Source organism: Gadus chalcogrammus, chromosome 15 (genome assembly GCF_026213295.1).
Source record: "Gadus chalcogrammus isolate NIFS_2021 chromosome 15, NIFS_Gcha_1.0, whole genome shotgun sequence".
Taxonomy (NCBI): domain Eukaryota; kingdom Metazoa; phylum Chordata; class Actinopteri; order Gadiformes; family Gadidae; genus Gadus; species Gadus chalcogrammus.
The window spans coordinates 4,308,057-4,322,469 of record NC_079426.1 but is presented as its reverse complement, the minus strand read 5'-3'; the positions used below and the strand labels follow the sequence as shown (position 1 = coordinate 4,322,469).

At 48.0% G+C, this 14,413-nt stretch overlaps 1 protein-coding gene across 2 annotated transcripts in view; it reads right to left on the bottom strand.

The window, feature by feature from the left end:
• Window positions 1–8,383: 8,383 nt before the first annotated feature.
• itga9 (integrin, alpha 9) overlaps window positions 8,384–14,413 on the bottom strand; it is a 59,447-nt gene continuing 53,417 nt past the window's right edge. Inside the window, exons 25-28 of one of the 2 annotated variants that reach the window (XM_056610073.1) lie at window positions 14,236–14,355; window positions 14,008–14,106; window positions 10,412–10,531; window positions 8,384–8,533 (exon numbers count right to left, since the gene is read on the bottom strand). In XM_056610073.1, coding sequence (XP_056466048.1) covers window positions 8,435–8,533; window positions 10,412–10,531; window positions 14,008–14,106; window positions 14,236–14,355 — 438 coding nt within the window. In that variant the 3' untranslated portion in view covers window positions 8,384–8,434. The remainder of the gene's footprint in view (window positions 8,534–10,411; window positions 10,532–14,007; window positions 14,107–14,235; window positions 14,356–14,413) is intronic. The other variant, XM_056610074.1, reaches the window with a different exon arrangement.

Below are 14,413 nucleotides of genomic sequence, written 5' to 3'. Positions count from 1 at the left end.
TTTTGAAAATCTGCCCCTTATGACATCACAAGTGGGCGTGTCCACCTTAGATGTGTGACGAGCAACGTTTGCTTCAGTCCCCTTGGTAGGCTGGTAGACTGATCTAGATCCAGCACACATCTCGGTGGACACTCCCACTTGTGATGTCAAAAGGGGCAGATTTCAAAATGGCTTGTAAGGCTAATCACACTCAAACCTGGTGGCATGTCATGGGACCTTTAACCTCAATACACTTGGTCCATGAACTGGACTCAGGAGGTTTGGCGGAATCGTATGCTCACCTGGAAATTATGCTGAGCTGGTTGGTGATGGTGAGGATCTGCTCAACGATCAGGGACAGCTCTGCGGTACACTGCTTATCCAGGCAGTGGTTGGCGATGACTCTGACGAATTGTGTGACGGACTGGCAGTTTGCTATGACCTCTTTAGCCATGCCCACGAAGGCCTCTTTGTTCTGGAGTCAAAGGAGTTTATTTAGGTGAGAATAACGCACAGTTATTGGTTGATGATCTTGTTTTGAGTGTATTACCTGCATGAAAATACACATGAAAAAATAAAGAAATTATATATATATATATATAAATTAAGACAATCAACAAAAACTATTTTTTTTATTTTTTTTTTATTGTAACTTTTAATTAAGTTAAACTAACTTAAATGAATACAACTTTAAAGTTGTATTCGGATATAATGTATGTTGGTTCTCTAAATTACCAGTTATTATAGAACTCCTCACATGAAATAGAAAGATGTAAAATGTTTATCGTGTAACCATTTCTCATGATGTTGTAATAATAATATCACACACAATAGTCACAAACGACTCATGGGACGCTCCAAGGGAAAGTGGGGGTCCTCACCGCTATCGGCCCCTTCCTCCTCAGATACTGTGTCATGGAATAGATCCTGTCAGCCATCTGCCTGGTAACCTGGACTATCCTGTTGTCTTTGGGGTCCCAGCTTTCGGTCTCTTCCCTTAGAAACAGCGAGGTGCAGGCAAGGGAAGACGCTTCTCTGCACGACGAGGACCCAGACTTATTCTGAAGACGAAGACAAAGTGTCAGTGTGAAGCAAAACTATTATGATTTTCTATCAATTAGAAGAATTATGGAAAATCTCTAATAAATCAAACGAAAAAAGGAAACCTCACATGTCTTTTGAGGTAGTCTTCTTCCACCGTGACAGCTTCAGACATTCCCATATTTGCTGCATCTACGTTTTCTGCATGGCTTTTAGGCCAAGGCGTGAACGTAATGGGTTTCTCTTCCTTTACCTCACATGGAGGTGGGGCTATCCCACCCTGAGCCACCTCTGGCCCGATGCCCTGCAGAGCCATCCTGATATGATCTTTAGCCTGCTGCTGGATCCCATCCGTTTTGAGGATCTCCTCCGTGACGTAGCGAGCCTTGGCAGACCAGCACTGTATCTGAACCTCAAGGCTGAGGCTGTCAGAGACAAACCGCGTCTCCACGATCAGCCGGGCCCGACTCACTATGTCGGAGATCTGGAAAGACAGGTGGTCGTTGATGGACCGCAGGTTGCTGCGAGCACGTGGGTCACGCACGTAGTTCAGGCATTCTTCCACCTTTTTGGTGGCAGAATTTATGTTTTCAACTATTGCCTCTACTGCGGCTTCAAATTGCTGCTCTGCCTCTTCTGCTGTCTTCTCGTCCGATACGTGTTTAGCGGCCGTTTCAGCAGCGTTGACGATATTTTGAATCGTGTTAACGTAGTCCTTGTTTGTTTTATCAAGTTGGCCACATAAGACTCTAAGTTTAATCAGAAGACTTCTTTGAAAGAACTCAGACTTGGTTAGCTGAACAACACTTTGCACAAGGCTGAAATCCTCCGCCACCTGTAGGTAGTTCTCGGTGTGTGTTTTGAGTTCCTCCTTGATTTCAGTGAATTCTTTAGCCTTGTGGGCACTTTTACAAACTTGACTGGTTAGCCTTGCGGCCTCCTGGATCCGTAGTGAGTTTTCAGACATTGTTGACAGCTTCTTTTGGACTGTCAGTTGACTTACTGCACTCGACGGGCCCAAGATCTTATCCAGAGACTTCAACAGAATCTGCATCGATAGAGCCCACAGTATGCACGGCCCCTCCAGTTGATCTACTGGACCTTTCAGTGCACCGGAGAGTTGCGCCAGGAGCCTGGTGTTGTTCTGGGCCTTGTTCAACTTGCTGTGTAACACAGTAAAACTCTCTGAACCTTGAGGTGTGACGTCGGACCGCGTGAGCAGTTGGACGACATCAGCGGATAAACTGATCACCTCCGAGAGCTGCTCGGTGGCTCTGGCGGCCATGTTGTGTGCGGTGTCACGAACCAGGGCCTGAATGGCGTGGTACCAGGAACCGGCCACCGGCAGTAGCAGCTTGCGCATGTTGTTGATCAGGTCCGAAAACTGCGCGCTGTGCTTATAAACAGCCTCCGTGCTCATAGCTGAGCTCATCGCGGTCTCCTGCGCTGTCTGAACGAGCAGTGGTGTGAGGGATACGAGATCTGCCCTGAAGCCATCTAATGACTGGGAGTCGATTGCATCAACGATACAGGAGGCGTCCTTCGCTGCCTGAACGTAACAGTTTGACAGCTCCAGGACAGCGGTGCATACCAGGTTGAGGCCTGTCACATCTTTCCCTTTGGTCACAGTCACCACCTCATACAGGAGGGGCAGTAGATCAAAATCCCCGAGCCTGTGGATTAGGTTTGGCTTCTCAGAGACAGCTGGCACCGTTAAATCCACCCTGTCATATTTACGATACGCTATCGTTTCTACAGTTTCCCCTGTTGGCTCTCCTACGGCTTCCGTTTCAGACTGTCTATACAGAGGAGAGGAGAGGAATCCAATGCTGAAGGGATCGTCATTGCCATGAACTTTTCCATCCAGATGTTCTTCTTCAGGCTCAGGGGAAGAAGGAGGCGAGACTTCCTGCTCCACGCGGACATCCTCTCGGAGCGGGCTGAGGAGATGAGGATGCTGCCGGCCATCCAGTCCCTCTCTGAGCACTTTGACCTGCTGAAGTGCTGTGGTAACATGGTCCGAAAAGTACGGATACACCTCCACGTTTAGGCCAGGCCCAGCCAACATTTCTCTGACGGATCCTTCCACTTTGACCTGGGCCGTTCGTACCTGCTTCAGCAAGACCAGGAGTCCGTTCCTGTAGATGGGGTTGTCACTCCTGTCCAAGTGCCGCTTCACCGAGTCCACCACCTGTATCAGGTGAGAGTTGAAGTGGCTCGCATTCTCCGTGAACATCTGATAGTGCTGCTCTTTGTATGCCTCATCACATCCACGGCGGTCGTTCACCAGCTCATCGATTGCGACGCTGGTGAACTCCCGTACATCCAGCACATCGCTGAGAGCCTCTTGCAGCTGACTGCTCTCCTCCTCCCATCTCTGGCAGAGTTCCCGCAGTCTGTGGACCGCTTGCTGTGGATCATCTCCCAGCTCCAGAGAAAAGGTGGCAATCCAAGAGCGGAGTCTGGTTAGAGAGAGACAGGAGCTTTCCACGTTCTCCATACTCTTTGCATCAAACGCCATTGCCGATACGAAATGAGACACTTGTATAAGTCTGTCCGTGTATGCTACAAAGTCCTCAAGGAGTGTCTGGAGCAAGTCCAGGTTCATCTCGGTTGGGGAGTCCACATCCAGGATTTGCCTCACATTCCCAAGTTCTTCAAATAAGTCAGATACTGAAAGAAATGCATCCAACACTTGATAAAGGACAGTGGCCATCAAGTCTTCGTCAAGCATTTCTAATTGCTCTTTTAATAAAATAGACACATTCTCGATGTAGTGCCAAGGGCTGTCCGGATCCGCAGACAGTTTGGTTATGGCTATTATTTCCGACCAGAACTGTAGAATGTGTTGACAGTGACTGACTACTCTCCTCTGTAAGCTGCTGCGAGACGGGTTTGCCACTAGCATACAGTGGAACACAATATCACGCACCATGCTGTCCAATCCATTGCTTCTGAACAAGTGAATGGAGAAGGTGTCGAGCAACTTCATCAGACTGTTGCGCCTCCCGGTGTAAAACCCACAAGGGCCGTAGGATCCCGGGTCACACCTGCTGTGGAGAGTGTCCACGATGTCCTTTACGGAGCTCTCCACCTTGTCGAGGATGTACGCTTTGGCTGCCTGTGCCTGCTCGTTGCTGGGGTGTTTGATGGTGGCGAGCATAGCGGTGTGCAGCATGGAGATGCACTTGCTCAAGGTCCCCAATGAGTCCAGCAGACTCTGGGCCTGTCTGGGATCCTGTAAGGACCTTGCCCTCTCGACTGTGAGGCCCTTCAGGAGAATTAGAGCGTCGGAAAACTCCTGGAACGATTTGAGCAGGGTCATGGTATCCAGGGAGCATCCCAGCTGGGAGAGACACTCCAACACCTGGGCTGCAGCGACCACTATCGTCCTCACGGTGGCGTCATCGCTCACTAATAGGACCTGCGAGAGAATTTGAACCACAGTTGCCGCTTTGTAACTCCTTCAATTTATTTTTGCAGCACACTTGAAATTGTTTGCACAAAACGAATACATTTTCCCGAGGTTTAAAGAGAAAGAGAAACACACATATAAATATTTATCTCCGGGAAAACTTAAAAGCTTAGAATAATAAATAAAGTTCTGAATAAACTTTATAGAGCGATGGAAAAGCCAGACTACTATCATGTTATAGTCATTGACAAAGCTCCGATGATGGCTTGACAAAAACAGAGCGGCGGTGATTTACAGCCTTTATTGCGCAAAAGCTTCAGACGTTACACATGTTCATGCAGAGGGCCAACCCATATTTAATGCTGCCAAAAACAGCAACTATAAACTGCAGCTATAGCTACAGGACATTCATATTCCACCTGTAGATGTTTATCTTTCAAATGTACATATCAAACATATTTAATACATTTGGGTATAAAGTCAATTCTACTGTACTTTGACCACTCCCAGCATGACGTTTTGCGTGGCTGTGATGAGTTCTTCCCTGTGCTCGGGCAAACCGGGCTGGATGCTGAGCTTCTGGGAAACCAGCAACACATGCTGTCCAGACACAGTCACTGGCTCCAGCAGCGCAGACATCTCCATCCTTGTGACTTCATCCTCAGTCTCATTCATCAGCCTAGGAATAACCCAAACCAGGTGTACATCTGATCATGCAGACCCTACCGGACATGTGTCATCTATCACACGAGAACATTTGAAGCCCTACTAAAAACGGCTAACACAACGTGTTATTGGCATCGTAAGCGTGCGTGAGTGCGTAATGTGTGCTTCCATTTATTCCCTGTTCCCTAGAAAACCCCCACATACCTGGAGGCTACCGAGGCCATGTCTTCGGTGGCTTTGGCCACGGCCCGGGCAGCCCCCTCCAGATGGAGGAACTGCTCGGGATCCTTGGCGTTCTCGCATAAAAGCACCAGCAGACACAGGTGACCGGCGATGGGAGCCACCACCTGCTCCACCGCCGCGGTCTTAATCAGGCCGTGATCCAGAAAGGACGCCATGGAAGGTCCCAAATCAAGCACACGCGGTTAGACAAAGTACCGATGTTGTTGGCGCCGATAGATGTATTCTTGTTTGTGTGTAGGCCCGCTCCCTGACATGAATGAATAATGCATTTGCCTGCAATGGAAATTGACCTCAGGGTTTCATAGCAACCAAATGACCAACATGCATGCAGCATATCATATGACCATGTGGTAGGCCTATATAACTTGTGGCATATCCTAACGTTACTTTTATTTATAACTTACAATGTAAACTGAAGCTGTCGAATAGACACGAAGCATTTGAAGAATGGGACCGTTTCTAATCCACACAACACAACGATTATAAACAGTGTAGGCTAGTGCACATGTTCGTCCAAGTACATAGTACATTGTATAGTATTCGTGGAATCTGAGTGGAATTGTTTGCATTGTTTTTCTTTCAGCTTTTGATCCTATAGGATTAGGCCGCCCTACAGTCCACTGTCGGAAAAATAGGGTTTTCCAGCAGAGGGCATTATACACCACAATAAGAGCAGAGGAAGCCAGAAATGAAAACTCCCCCCAATAACTTCACCAGCACGCCACGCCATTCCATTGTAACATTTATCACGAGATAAATATACATCTTTAAAGTTTAAACATCAACATATAAAGCACACTCTAATGCAAATGATCTTCAGTGACAGTAGTATAATCAAAACTCCAAAAACAATACATATGTGATGATGGTGACAACATACAAACAAAAAAAATAAAATCGAACAATCACAGTAAAAAAAAAAAAAAAAACGAGAACAAAAACAAAAGTCAAGTGTATTTTCTGCCAACACGTACAGAGATGACAATAACAGGGTGCAGAGGGAAGACATGAATGTGCACAGTATACGCCATGCCAGTGGAATAGTGAAGGGTTGAAATGAAAGTAGGCCTATGTGTTCCCAGTCAATAACATAATCCTTGCAGCGTAATAGGGTTCCAAGCCATCAAAAAAAGGTGGAGTATAAAGTGTCTTCTTTTAGCACTAAAGTTTGGTGAGTGCTACATAATTTTGTCACTCCAAGAGAAACACATTAAAATATACTTAATCTTGTTCTTTAGCATTGCACATTCAAAATCTGGCTCCAGGGCACCTTGAAAGAAATAAACTAAACCCCTTGTTCTATTAAAGGGTTTAATGTAATCCTGCAATATCCCTGAAACAAACAACAAAAAAAATGATTATATATTTGGAAATGTTACAGTTGAACAAAACACCATTGGCCGGGGATTCTCTTTTACCCAAATGGACAGGCAACGTCATCTTTTGCTCTAACAAAATGACTATGACTCCATTGACTACACATTCATAAACACTGGATGTAACCCCAACATTTGAATGGACACTTCAGAGCATGCAGTGTTCAACGCGGGTTCACGTGTGGCCCTGTGTCTTGCTCAGTTTTAACGGTGGCAGAATTTCAGGGCGCTAACATTCCGAATTGTTGACTTAAAAATGAGTGTTTCCCATGGGGCAGAGTGCACTAGTTTGTGTTTAGTGATGGAGTGTGGAGAACATTCCCACCTATTTTTAGGGGATCACTCATGCCAGGGGGGCCTCTTTAAATGTAGGTAGACTTCCCTCCCAGACTTTCATCATGCCACGGGGACTTGGAAGTATCTCACATTTCTCTCTATAAGCCTTAAGATTCTTCTAACACTAAACAGTATTATGTCGCCGAAAGTTTACACTGCTCGAGTACAGACATGTGTATACCACAAAAACACAATCAAGCAGATTCTTCTGACTAGACCAACATCATCAAACGTTTAACGCAAACTCCAAAGACCAACGAATCACGTGTTGTTTAGTCTGCAAAGGGTTCAGAGTTTGTTTACCAGCGACAGGTTTGTTGTTGGATTCAAGTACCAGTGCTGCAACAGTTCCATGCAAGAGCTGCATTTTATTTTGTCCTTTTTCTTTGTCCATCGTAATTTGAAAGTTATTTTCTGCGGTATACAAACAGTGCTGGAAGCCATGGCTTTTATTGTGTTCATTTTAGGCCTCTTTTGCCAAATGGTAATTCCTTCGAATATCACTAACACAAACCCAGGTCAAGAGCCCAACTCCAATGAATAGGAATGCTTGTATTGGGAGGTCACAAACCATTCAAAGATATTGCCTTTTTGTTTTTGCGTAGGGGAAAAGGAGATCAATAGATAAGCGTTAATGTGGAACCAGGAATAGTACAGAGAAGATACAATCTTTGGCTTGCAGCCAGCGCTGGATATACAAACTGACCAATCATACATCATTCACAGCCTATCTTTGGCTCGCAAAAGATAAACTATGGATCCAACCACACATCTAACCCCTATCATACATCAGTGCTTTTAAACATATGCTAGATTCAGATTCAGTATGATCATCATTGGCAGAAACAACCCCTCCTCCGTTCCCCAATCCTTCTCGAAGGCCAAATTTGGTATCTTATATATATAAAAATAAATGTGCTATTCAACACTGCCCTGAGGGTTCTGTTGTCCAATAGTACGTGTCTCATTCCAACAACCCCAGAAGGATGTCATCCTCCATCGTCAGCTTCATGGGGGAGGCCCGGGTGTTACCTTCCGTGGGGGGGGGGGGGGGGCTGTCTCTGTCTCTGGTGACAACACACGGCCGTCTCACCAATGTCTGTTTCCTGGACACCGGTCCCCCAGCGGAAAAAATAGCAGGTCTCCAGAAAATATGGAGAATATTTGAGTTCTCTCTTCCACATATGGAAGACTGAAAGGGGTGTGTGACCCCCACTGTCTTTGTCTGGGCTGGGGGGGGGGGGGGGGGGGGGGGGGGGGGGGGGGGGGTATGGGGAGACGTGGTGCCACATAGGGTCAGTTCGGTGACGCCACTACCCCACCCTCACTCACTTTGTCTCCCCCCCGCCACCACCCACCACCCCCAAAATCTGCACTCTCAGTGGTCCTTGTCCATCCAGTCCCAGCTCTCGTCGCTGTCCTTCCTGTTCTTCTCCGCCTCGATGATATCCCGGTAGCGCCTGCGGAAGAAGCCCATCTGTGGGGAAGGAGACACAGAGAGAGAGGCGGCGTTGGTGCTCAGGGGTCAATAGGCGTCCAGTCAGCTGCTCCCTACATGCTGGTCCCTCCTTTGGAGACTGTTTGTTTGTTGCTTCTTTTTTGAGGATTTAATCAACAAAAGAAGATATTCATAAAAAAAACTGTGATGGAAAACCAATGACTATTTGTTATTTTTTTTAATGGATTCCCGACTTCTTTCCAAAAAACAAATACTTGAACACAAAAACTGTGTAACACAAGAATTTCACCACAGGGCGAGGGTTAGTGGAGGTGGAAAGAACAAAAGTGCATTAGAGGCTGAAGACAGTGCGCAACAGCGCACTGAGGACACAGATGTCAGTCAGACAGCCTTCCCCCCCCCCCCCCCCCCCCCCCCCCCCCACCCAACTCTTCAACTCCATTCATTTATCAGCACCGAAGCCACACCAGTAACACCAGTTTCTTGATAACAAAGAGAATCCCACCCATGGCTCTCCTCAGGCATTTCCTGAAAATAGCAATACAGGACATGTGCTTCGCTTGTAAGGCGCGTTTATTTTGGCAAGGCCCACGGAGAAGGGGGGTAAGGGGGTGAAGGGGGGTGGGGGGGGGGGGGGACGTAGCCCAGGACCAACATTCCAAGGTTTAGCTCTGGTATTCCCAGTGGAAAATAAAGGAGTAAAACAAAGCAGGGAAAAAAGAGAAGGAGTTCGGTGCCAACGGCCTCAGGACATTAATGTAATTGCAATTCTCCACACACATTGTGCTTTCATGTGAGTGGTGTGGGGTACATGACGGCTGGGGCTTTGTTCTCTGCATGGATTGTTAAAGAAGGGACTGACCCCACATCATACTGTTTCAACCCCGCGGTACAATGGGCCGGGGTCAACTCGTGGGACCCCGGGGATTATTTTCATTGACACGTGAGGTTCTCTGGCTGAAGCCAATTCTTTATGAAACGAACTAAACGAATGAAGTGCAGTGTGGCGCTGCCAGGTCAAAGGTTCTGGGTACGATTCCCCCGATGTCCTCAGCATACCTTCAGGGGTCCTTGAGCAATCAGCTGCCCTGTTATCAACGTCTACTTGAAATCAGGCGCTGTCTATAAAAGCATCAGCTGAACGAATGCATAGTAAGAGCCCGTTTACACGAGGACGCTTGCGGGTAAAAACAACAAAATATTTAATCGGAAGTGCCTCTCGTTTAGACGGTGACGGCGTTTTTGGGGCTTAAAAACGCAAAAATCTGAAACCTAACCCTCCAGAGTGGAAAACTTGAATACGCTCCGCCGTAGCGTTTCCGTCTACGCTGCCAAGACGCAAAACTCTGCCTAGATCAGCTCACGTCGCGTACGCGTTTACGTCACATACATGTGCCAGTACAGGGAAATAAACAAACATGTTGGAATTATTTCCATGCGTCAAGCTGCTCTGGCAGCTCTAATAAACATACAGGAGTCTTTCCACGAAATGTACAGGATATGTACAGATAGTATTACTGATACTTATGTTTCGGTTTTCGCGGCGCAGATAAGAGAAGAAGGAAGATTCTACGCATGCGCTCAGACATGGTGGTGTTGTGTGATGGTGTATCACAGCACCACCTAGCCGCCTGGCATGCATACCCAATCGAATTCCACACCCTTTTGCGTCACCGTATGCACGCAGATTTCCTCCCGAAAACGCTTGTCTAAACGCGGAATAAAAAGTGAAGACGCGACGCCACTTTTGCGTCTTCTGTTCAGACCGTCATCATGTAAACGTTGCCTAAATATGGTAAAAGCGCCATTTGTTTGGTACCACAGCAGAAGTGGGTGAACCGCCAGCGAGTATGGATTGGATGAGGATGAGACGCTGGTGTCTGTGGGCGTCCCTACCTTCCAGAGCAGCACCGCTAACAACAGGAAGATGAGGATCCCAACCAGTAGGCTGATGGCGATGATCCAGCCCACGACGTAACCTCGCGGCTCCTGGCTGTGGAGCGCCTCGAACAGCAGCTGGAAGGGGGTCACCCCGTAGGCACACACACACACACACACACACACACACACACACACACACACACACACACACACACACACACACACACACACACACACACACACACACACACACACACACACACACACAGACACAGGTGCAGAAACACACAAACAGACACGCCCACACACACACAGGCGCAGACACACACACACACACAGGTGCAGACACACACACACACACACACACACACACACAGGTGCAGACACACACACACACACACACACACAGGTGCAGACAAACAGACACACCCACACACACACACAGACACACACACACACACACACACAGACACCACACACACACGGGTGCAGACACACACACACAGACACGCACGCAGGTAAGTAAGAACACACACAAACACACACAAAAGCACATCCACATGAGCACACATACATGTGCACAAAAGGAATACTATTGGCTCTTTTGGTGGATGGAAGAGGAGGCAAGGGTCATTGCTCTTCACGGGTTGACAAAGTGAAACTACTCTTTCACTTAGTAGCTAACTGTTATTCCTACGGTTGCATTACATCTCTATTCACTATGGATATGTTTTCTCACATCACAGTGGCGCACAAAAGATGTCTGTCCGCTGTCTTACTGCTATTCTTGGACTTATCTTCATGGGAAATCTATTGAGCAATACAGTTTGAATTGTTTCTTCAAACGTTTAACATCTGCGATCACATTGCACTGCGCCGATGTGGCCGATATACATATCACTCCGTCTGTACGAGTACCGAGATGGATATTTTCTATACTTCACTCCCTTCGTACCAGTGAGGAGATGTATCTCCTATGTATTTTACCCCCTCTATCTAAGTATGGTGATGGACGTCTGTGAATTGTGCTTCTCTTGCAGCAAAGTGGTCCAGGGTAGTTTTGAGCGTTCCATCTCATTAGGGAGGACTGGAAACTCGGCACAAGCGGACGAGTTCCTCAATAAATTAAAAGGCTATCTTGAAAGTTTTCCCATGACATTGGTCAACCGTCTGCAACCTTCAACGACCAGTCCGTCATCCAGTGGAATCTCACCAGATTGGTTTATATTTAGCTCGCTAGTTACAATATTGTGTGAAATGGTGAAATGAACATTACAGTAGTGAATCCATTATGCATGTTTATGTTGAAAAGCTTTGATATGTTATTCGATTTGTTTGACTGTTTTTCCATTGAAATACAATGATTTATTTGAGAAACGGTTGGTAATGCATTAAATCCCTTCCTTTCAAGATTTGGCTGATGGCAATCTCAACTTGTTAAAGTTCCTCGGGAAAAAGTTTCTTGGGAAAACAACAGTATCCTCAAGGGGAAACACTTTAACTACTTGACAAAAAACACACTTAAATCACAATGTTTTCTCCTGAGTTTTTACCCCACCAAGTAGGTTGTTCCGACCTCAAATGGAATACAAAATAAAAATGAGTGCCGTAAAATATCAGCAAATGTATTTCGGTCTATTTTTCCATAATAAACAAACTAAAGTTGGCAGCTTTACTCCTGTCCTGTTGACTTAGCTTCTTCAGCTAATTGGGAGGATGGCTTTCAAACTGACTTGCAACGTGATCTCTTGGTCCGGCCACTTCCAACTGACCACCCGTGAATACAGACGCAATAAACGCCGTCCGGAGATGCTTTTGTCCGAAATGAAAGCACAGTAAAATCACCGTGGGGTACGTGTTTCACTGCGTGTATTCAACCCTTGGACCGCTATTAACAAAAAATCACGCAGAAACACGAGATGTCTTTAAACATATTACGACATGTGCACGTACTGTACCGTATCGCAGTACTTTTATCGGTCAGAACGAAGGGCTACAGAACCAACAAAGCAGCAACGACCCCACTAAACTAATCATTTAATTCAATGAGCGTCTCTTCATTGTGCGTCTCACGTGCCAGGGGAGTACAGCCCAGATGGCCCGCCCACACATGCACAAACGCAAACACAGACGCCAACTGCAAAGCAAAACAAAGAGCAAATGGACGGGCCGGGGGGGCCACATATCTCCCTTGAATACTTTCACACATTGACACACACCCCCCCCCCCCCACCCCCCCCCTCCACAGCCAACCTTTCCCCCAAGCCCCGCCCCTCACCGAGGCATCCCACTGATGTTCTGGATGCCTGGCTGACGTGCGTCTACACTCAAGATGAGAGCAATGCTAATCCGTTCTTGACGACTGACCCGCCGGGCTGCGGTCAACTCAATTTTCCGGGGCGTGAGCGTGCTTTTTTTTTTTTTCTTTGGGGTTTGAGAGCGCCGGGGGATTACGTGGTCGCTAGTGACTCACACGGTCCCGTCGTTTTAAAGAGCGCTGCTGGCCCTGTGTGCCTCGACACGGGCGAGGTGCTCTGCTCAGCGCGTCGGCCCCTGACTGGGCAGGGGGGGGCCATAAATAATATATCACAACCCCCCCCCCCCCCCCCCCGCCAATACCCAAACGGGGTACTCCAGACGGTTCGGATGCTGCTGCTATTTGAGGGGCTTTGCTTGTTGAAGTCAGTGCAGAGAGAGAGAGGGAGAGAGGGAGAGAGGGAGAGAGGGAGAGAGAGAGAGAGAGAGAGAGAGAGAGAGAGAGAGAGAGAGAGAGAGAGAGAGAGAGAGAGGGAGAGAGAGAGAGGGAGAAAGCATCACTGAGTCTAAATTGTTTTGGGGCTTGGAGGCTAGGAGGGGTCAGGGGGGCTGTCCAGTCCAGCACTCCCATCAGGTCTGATATCCCCGGGCGATGACTGCAAGGTGCTCAGACTAATTGACCCCCCCCCCCCCCTCCCCCCCAGCCTACACATCCATTCAATCAGTTAGCACTCAGGGGGGGTGTGTGGGTTTGGGGGGGAGGGGGGGCGCCGTCTGTACTCGAGCACAGCTGAGGTTCCCCTAAAAGCAGGTCAGTAGAGGTGCCACTATACACACACACACTCACACAACCGCAAACACATCCACCGCACGCACACACACACACACACACACGCAGACTGGGTCCCCAGCTGTCCTGTGAGCTTACATCTCTCTCTCTCTCTCTCTAAGTGGGGCACATCAACGGGAACACACTGAAGAATGTCCCACCAGTCTGCGCCGACATCTCCTGACATCTCTTTCAGTCTCGCTTTATGTATTTGCATCGGCAACCACAGTTCCTCACTCTCCCTTTATCCCTCTCTCCCTCCCTGTCCATCCGACTCTAGGAATAACTTTCGATCAAAGTGTCAAAATATATAGTCTCACATCACATCAACCTTGTGCGTCCGTGTATGTGTGTAGGTGTGTGTGTTTGCGTGTGTGTCTGTGTGTGTGTGTGTGTGTGTGTGTGTGTGTGTGTGTGTGTGTGTGTGTGTGTGTGTGTGTGTGTGTGTGTGTGTGTGTGTGTGTGTGTGTGTGTGTGTGTGTGTGTGTGTGTGTGCGTTCGTGTGTGTCTCTGGATGAATGCTTACAGAGATCTCATCCGGCAGGCCGTTTGGCACCTCCATGGCCCTGTTATCCACCTGGACGTGGGCTCTGGTCACAAACTGGATCACAGACGAGCTGTCCTGCTGGCATACACAAAAAGCAAGGGCGGTTGAGAAGGGGCGGACATTCATTTCAGTGCAGTGACTTCATTGACCCAACCCGCTTGCCAACCGAGAGCCCCAGAGTGTGAGGGTTGAGGGCGCTCGGCTCACCCTCTTCAGGATCTCTGTGTTGAGCAGGAGTTTGACCTCTATACTCAGAGGCTCGTCCTTCAACTGGGGGCCCAGGCTGCAGGAGATGGTCATACACGCCCTGCCGGGCCGGTTACAGTCCTGGTGGAAGAGAGGAGGGCGGAGGGAGAGAGGGAGAGGGAGAGGGAGAGGGAGAGGG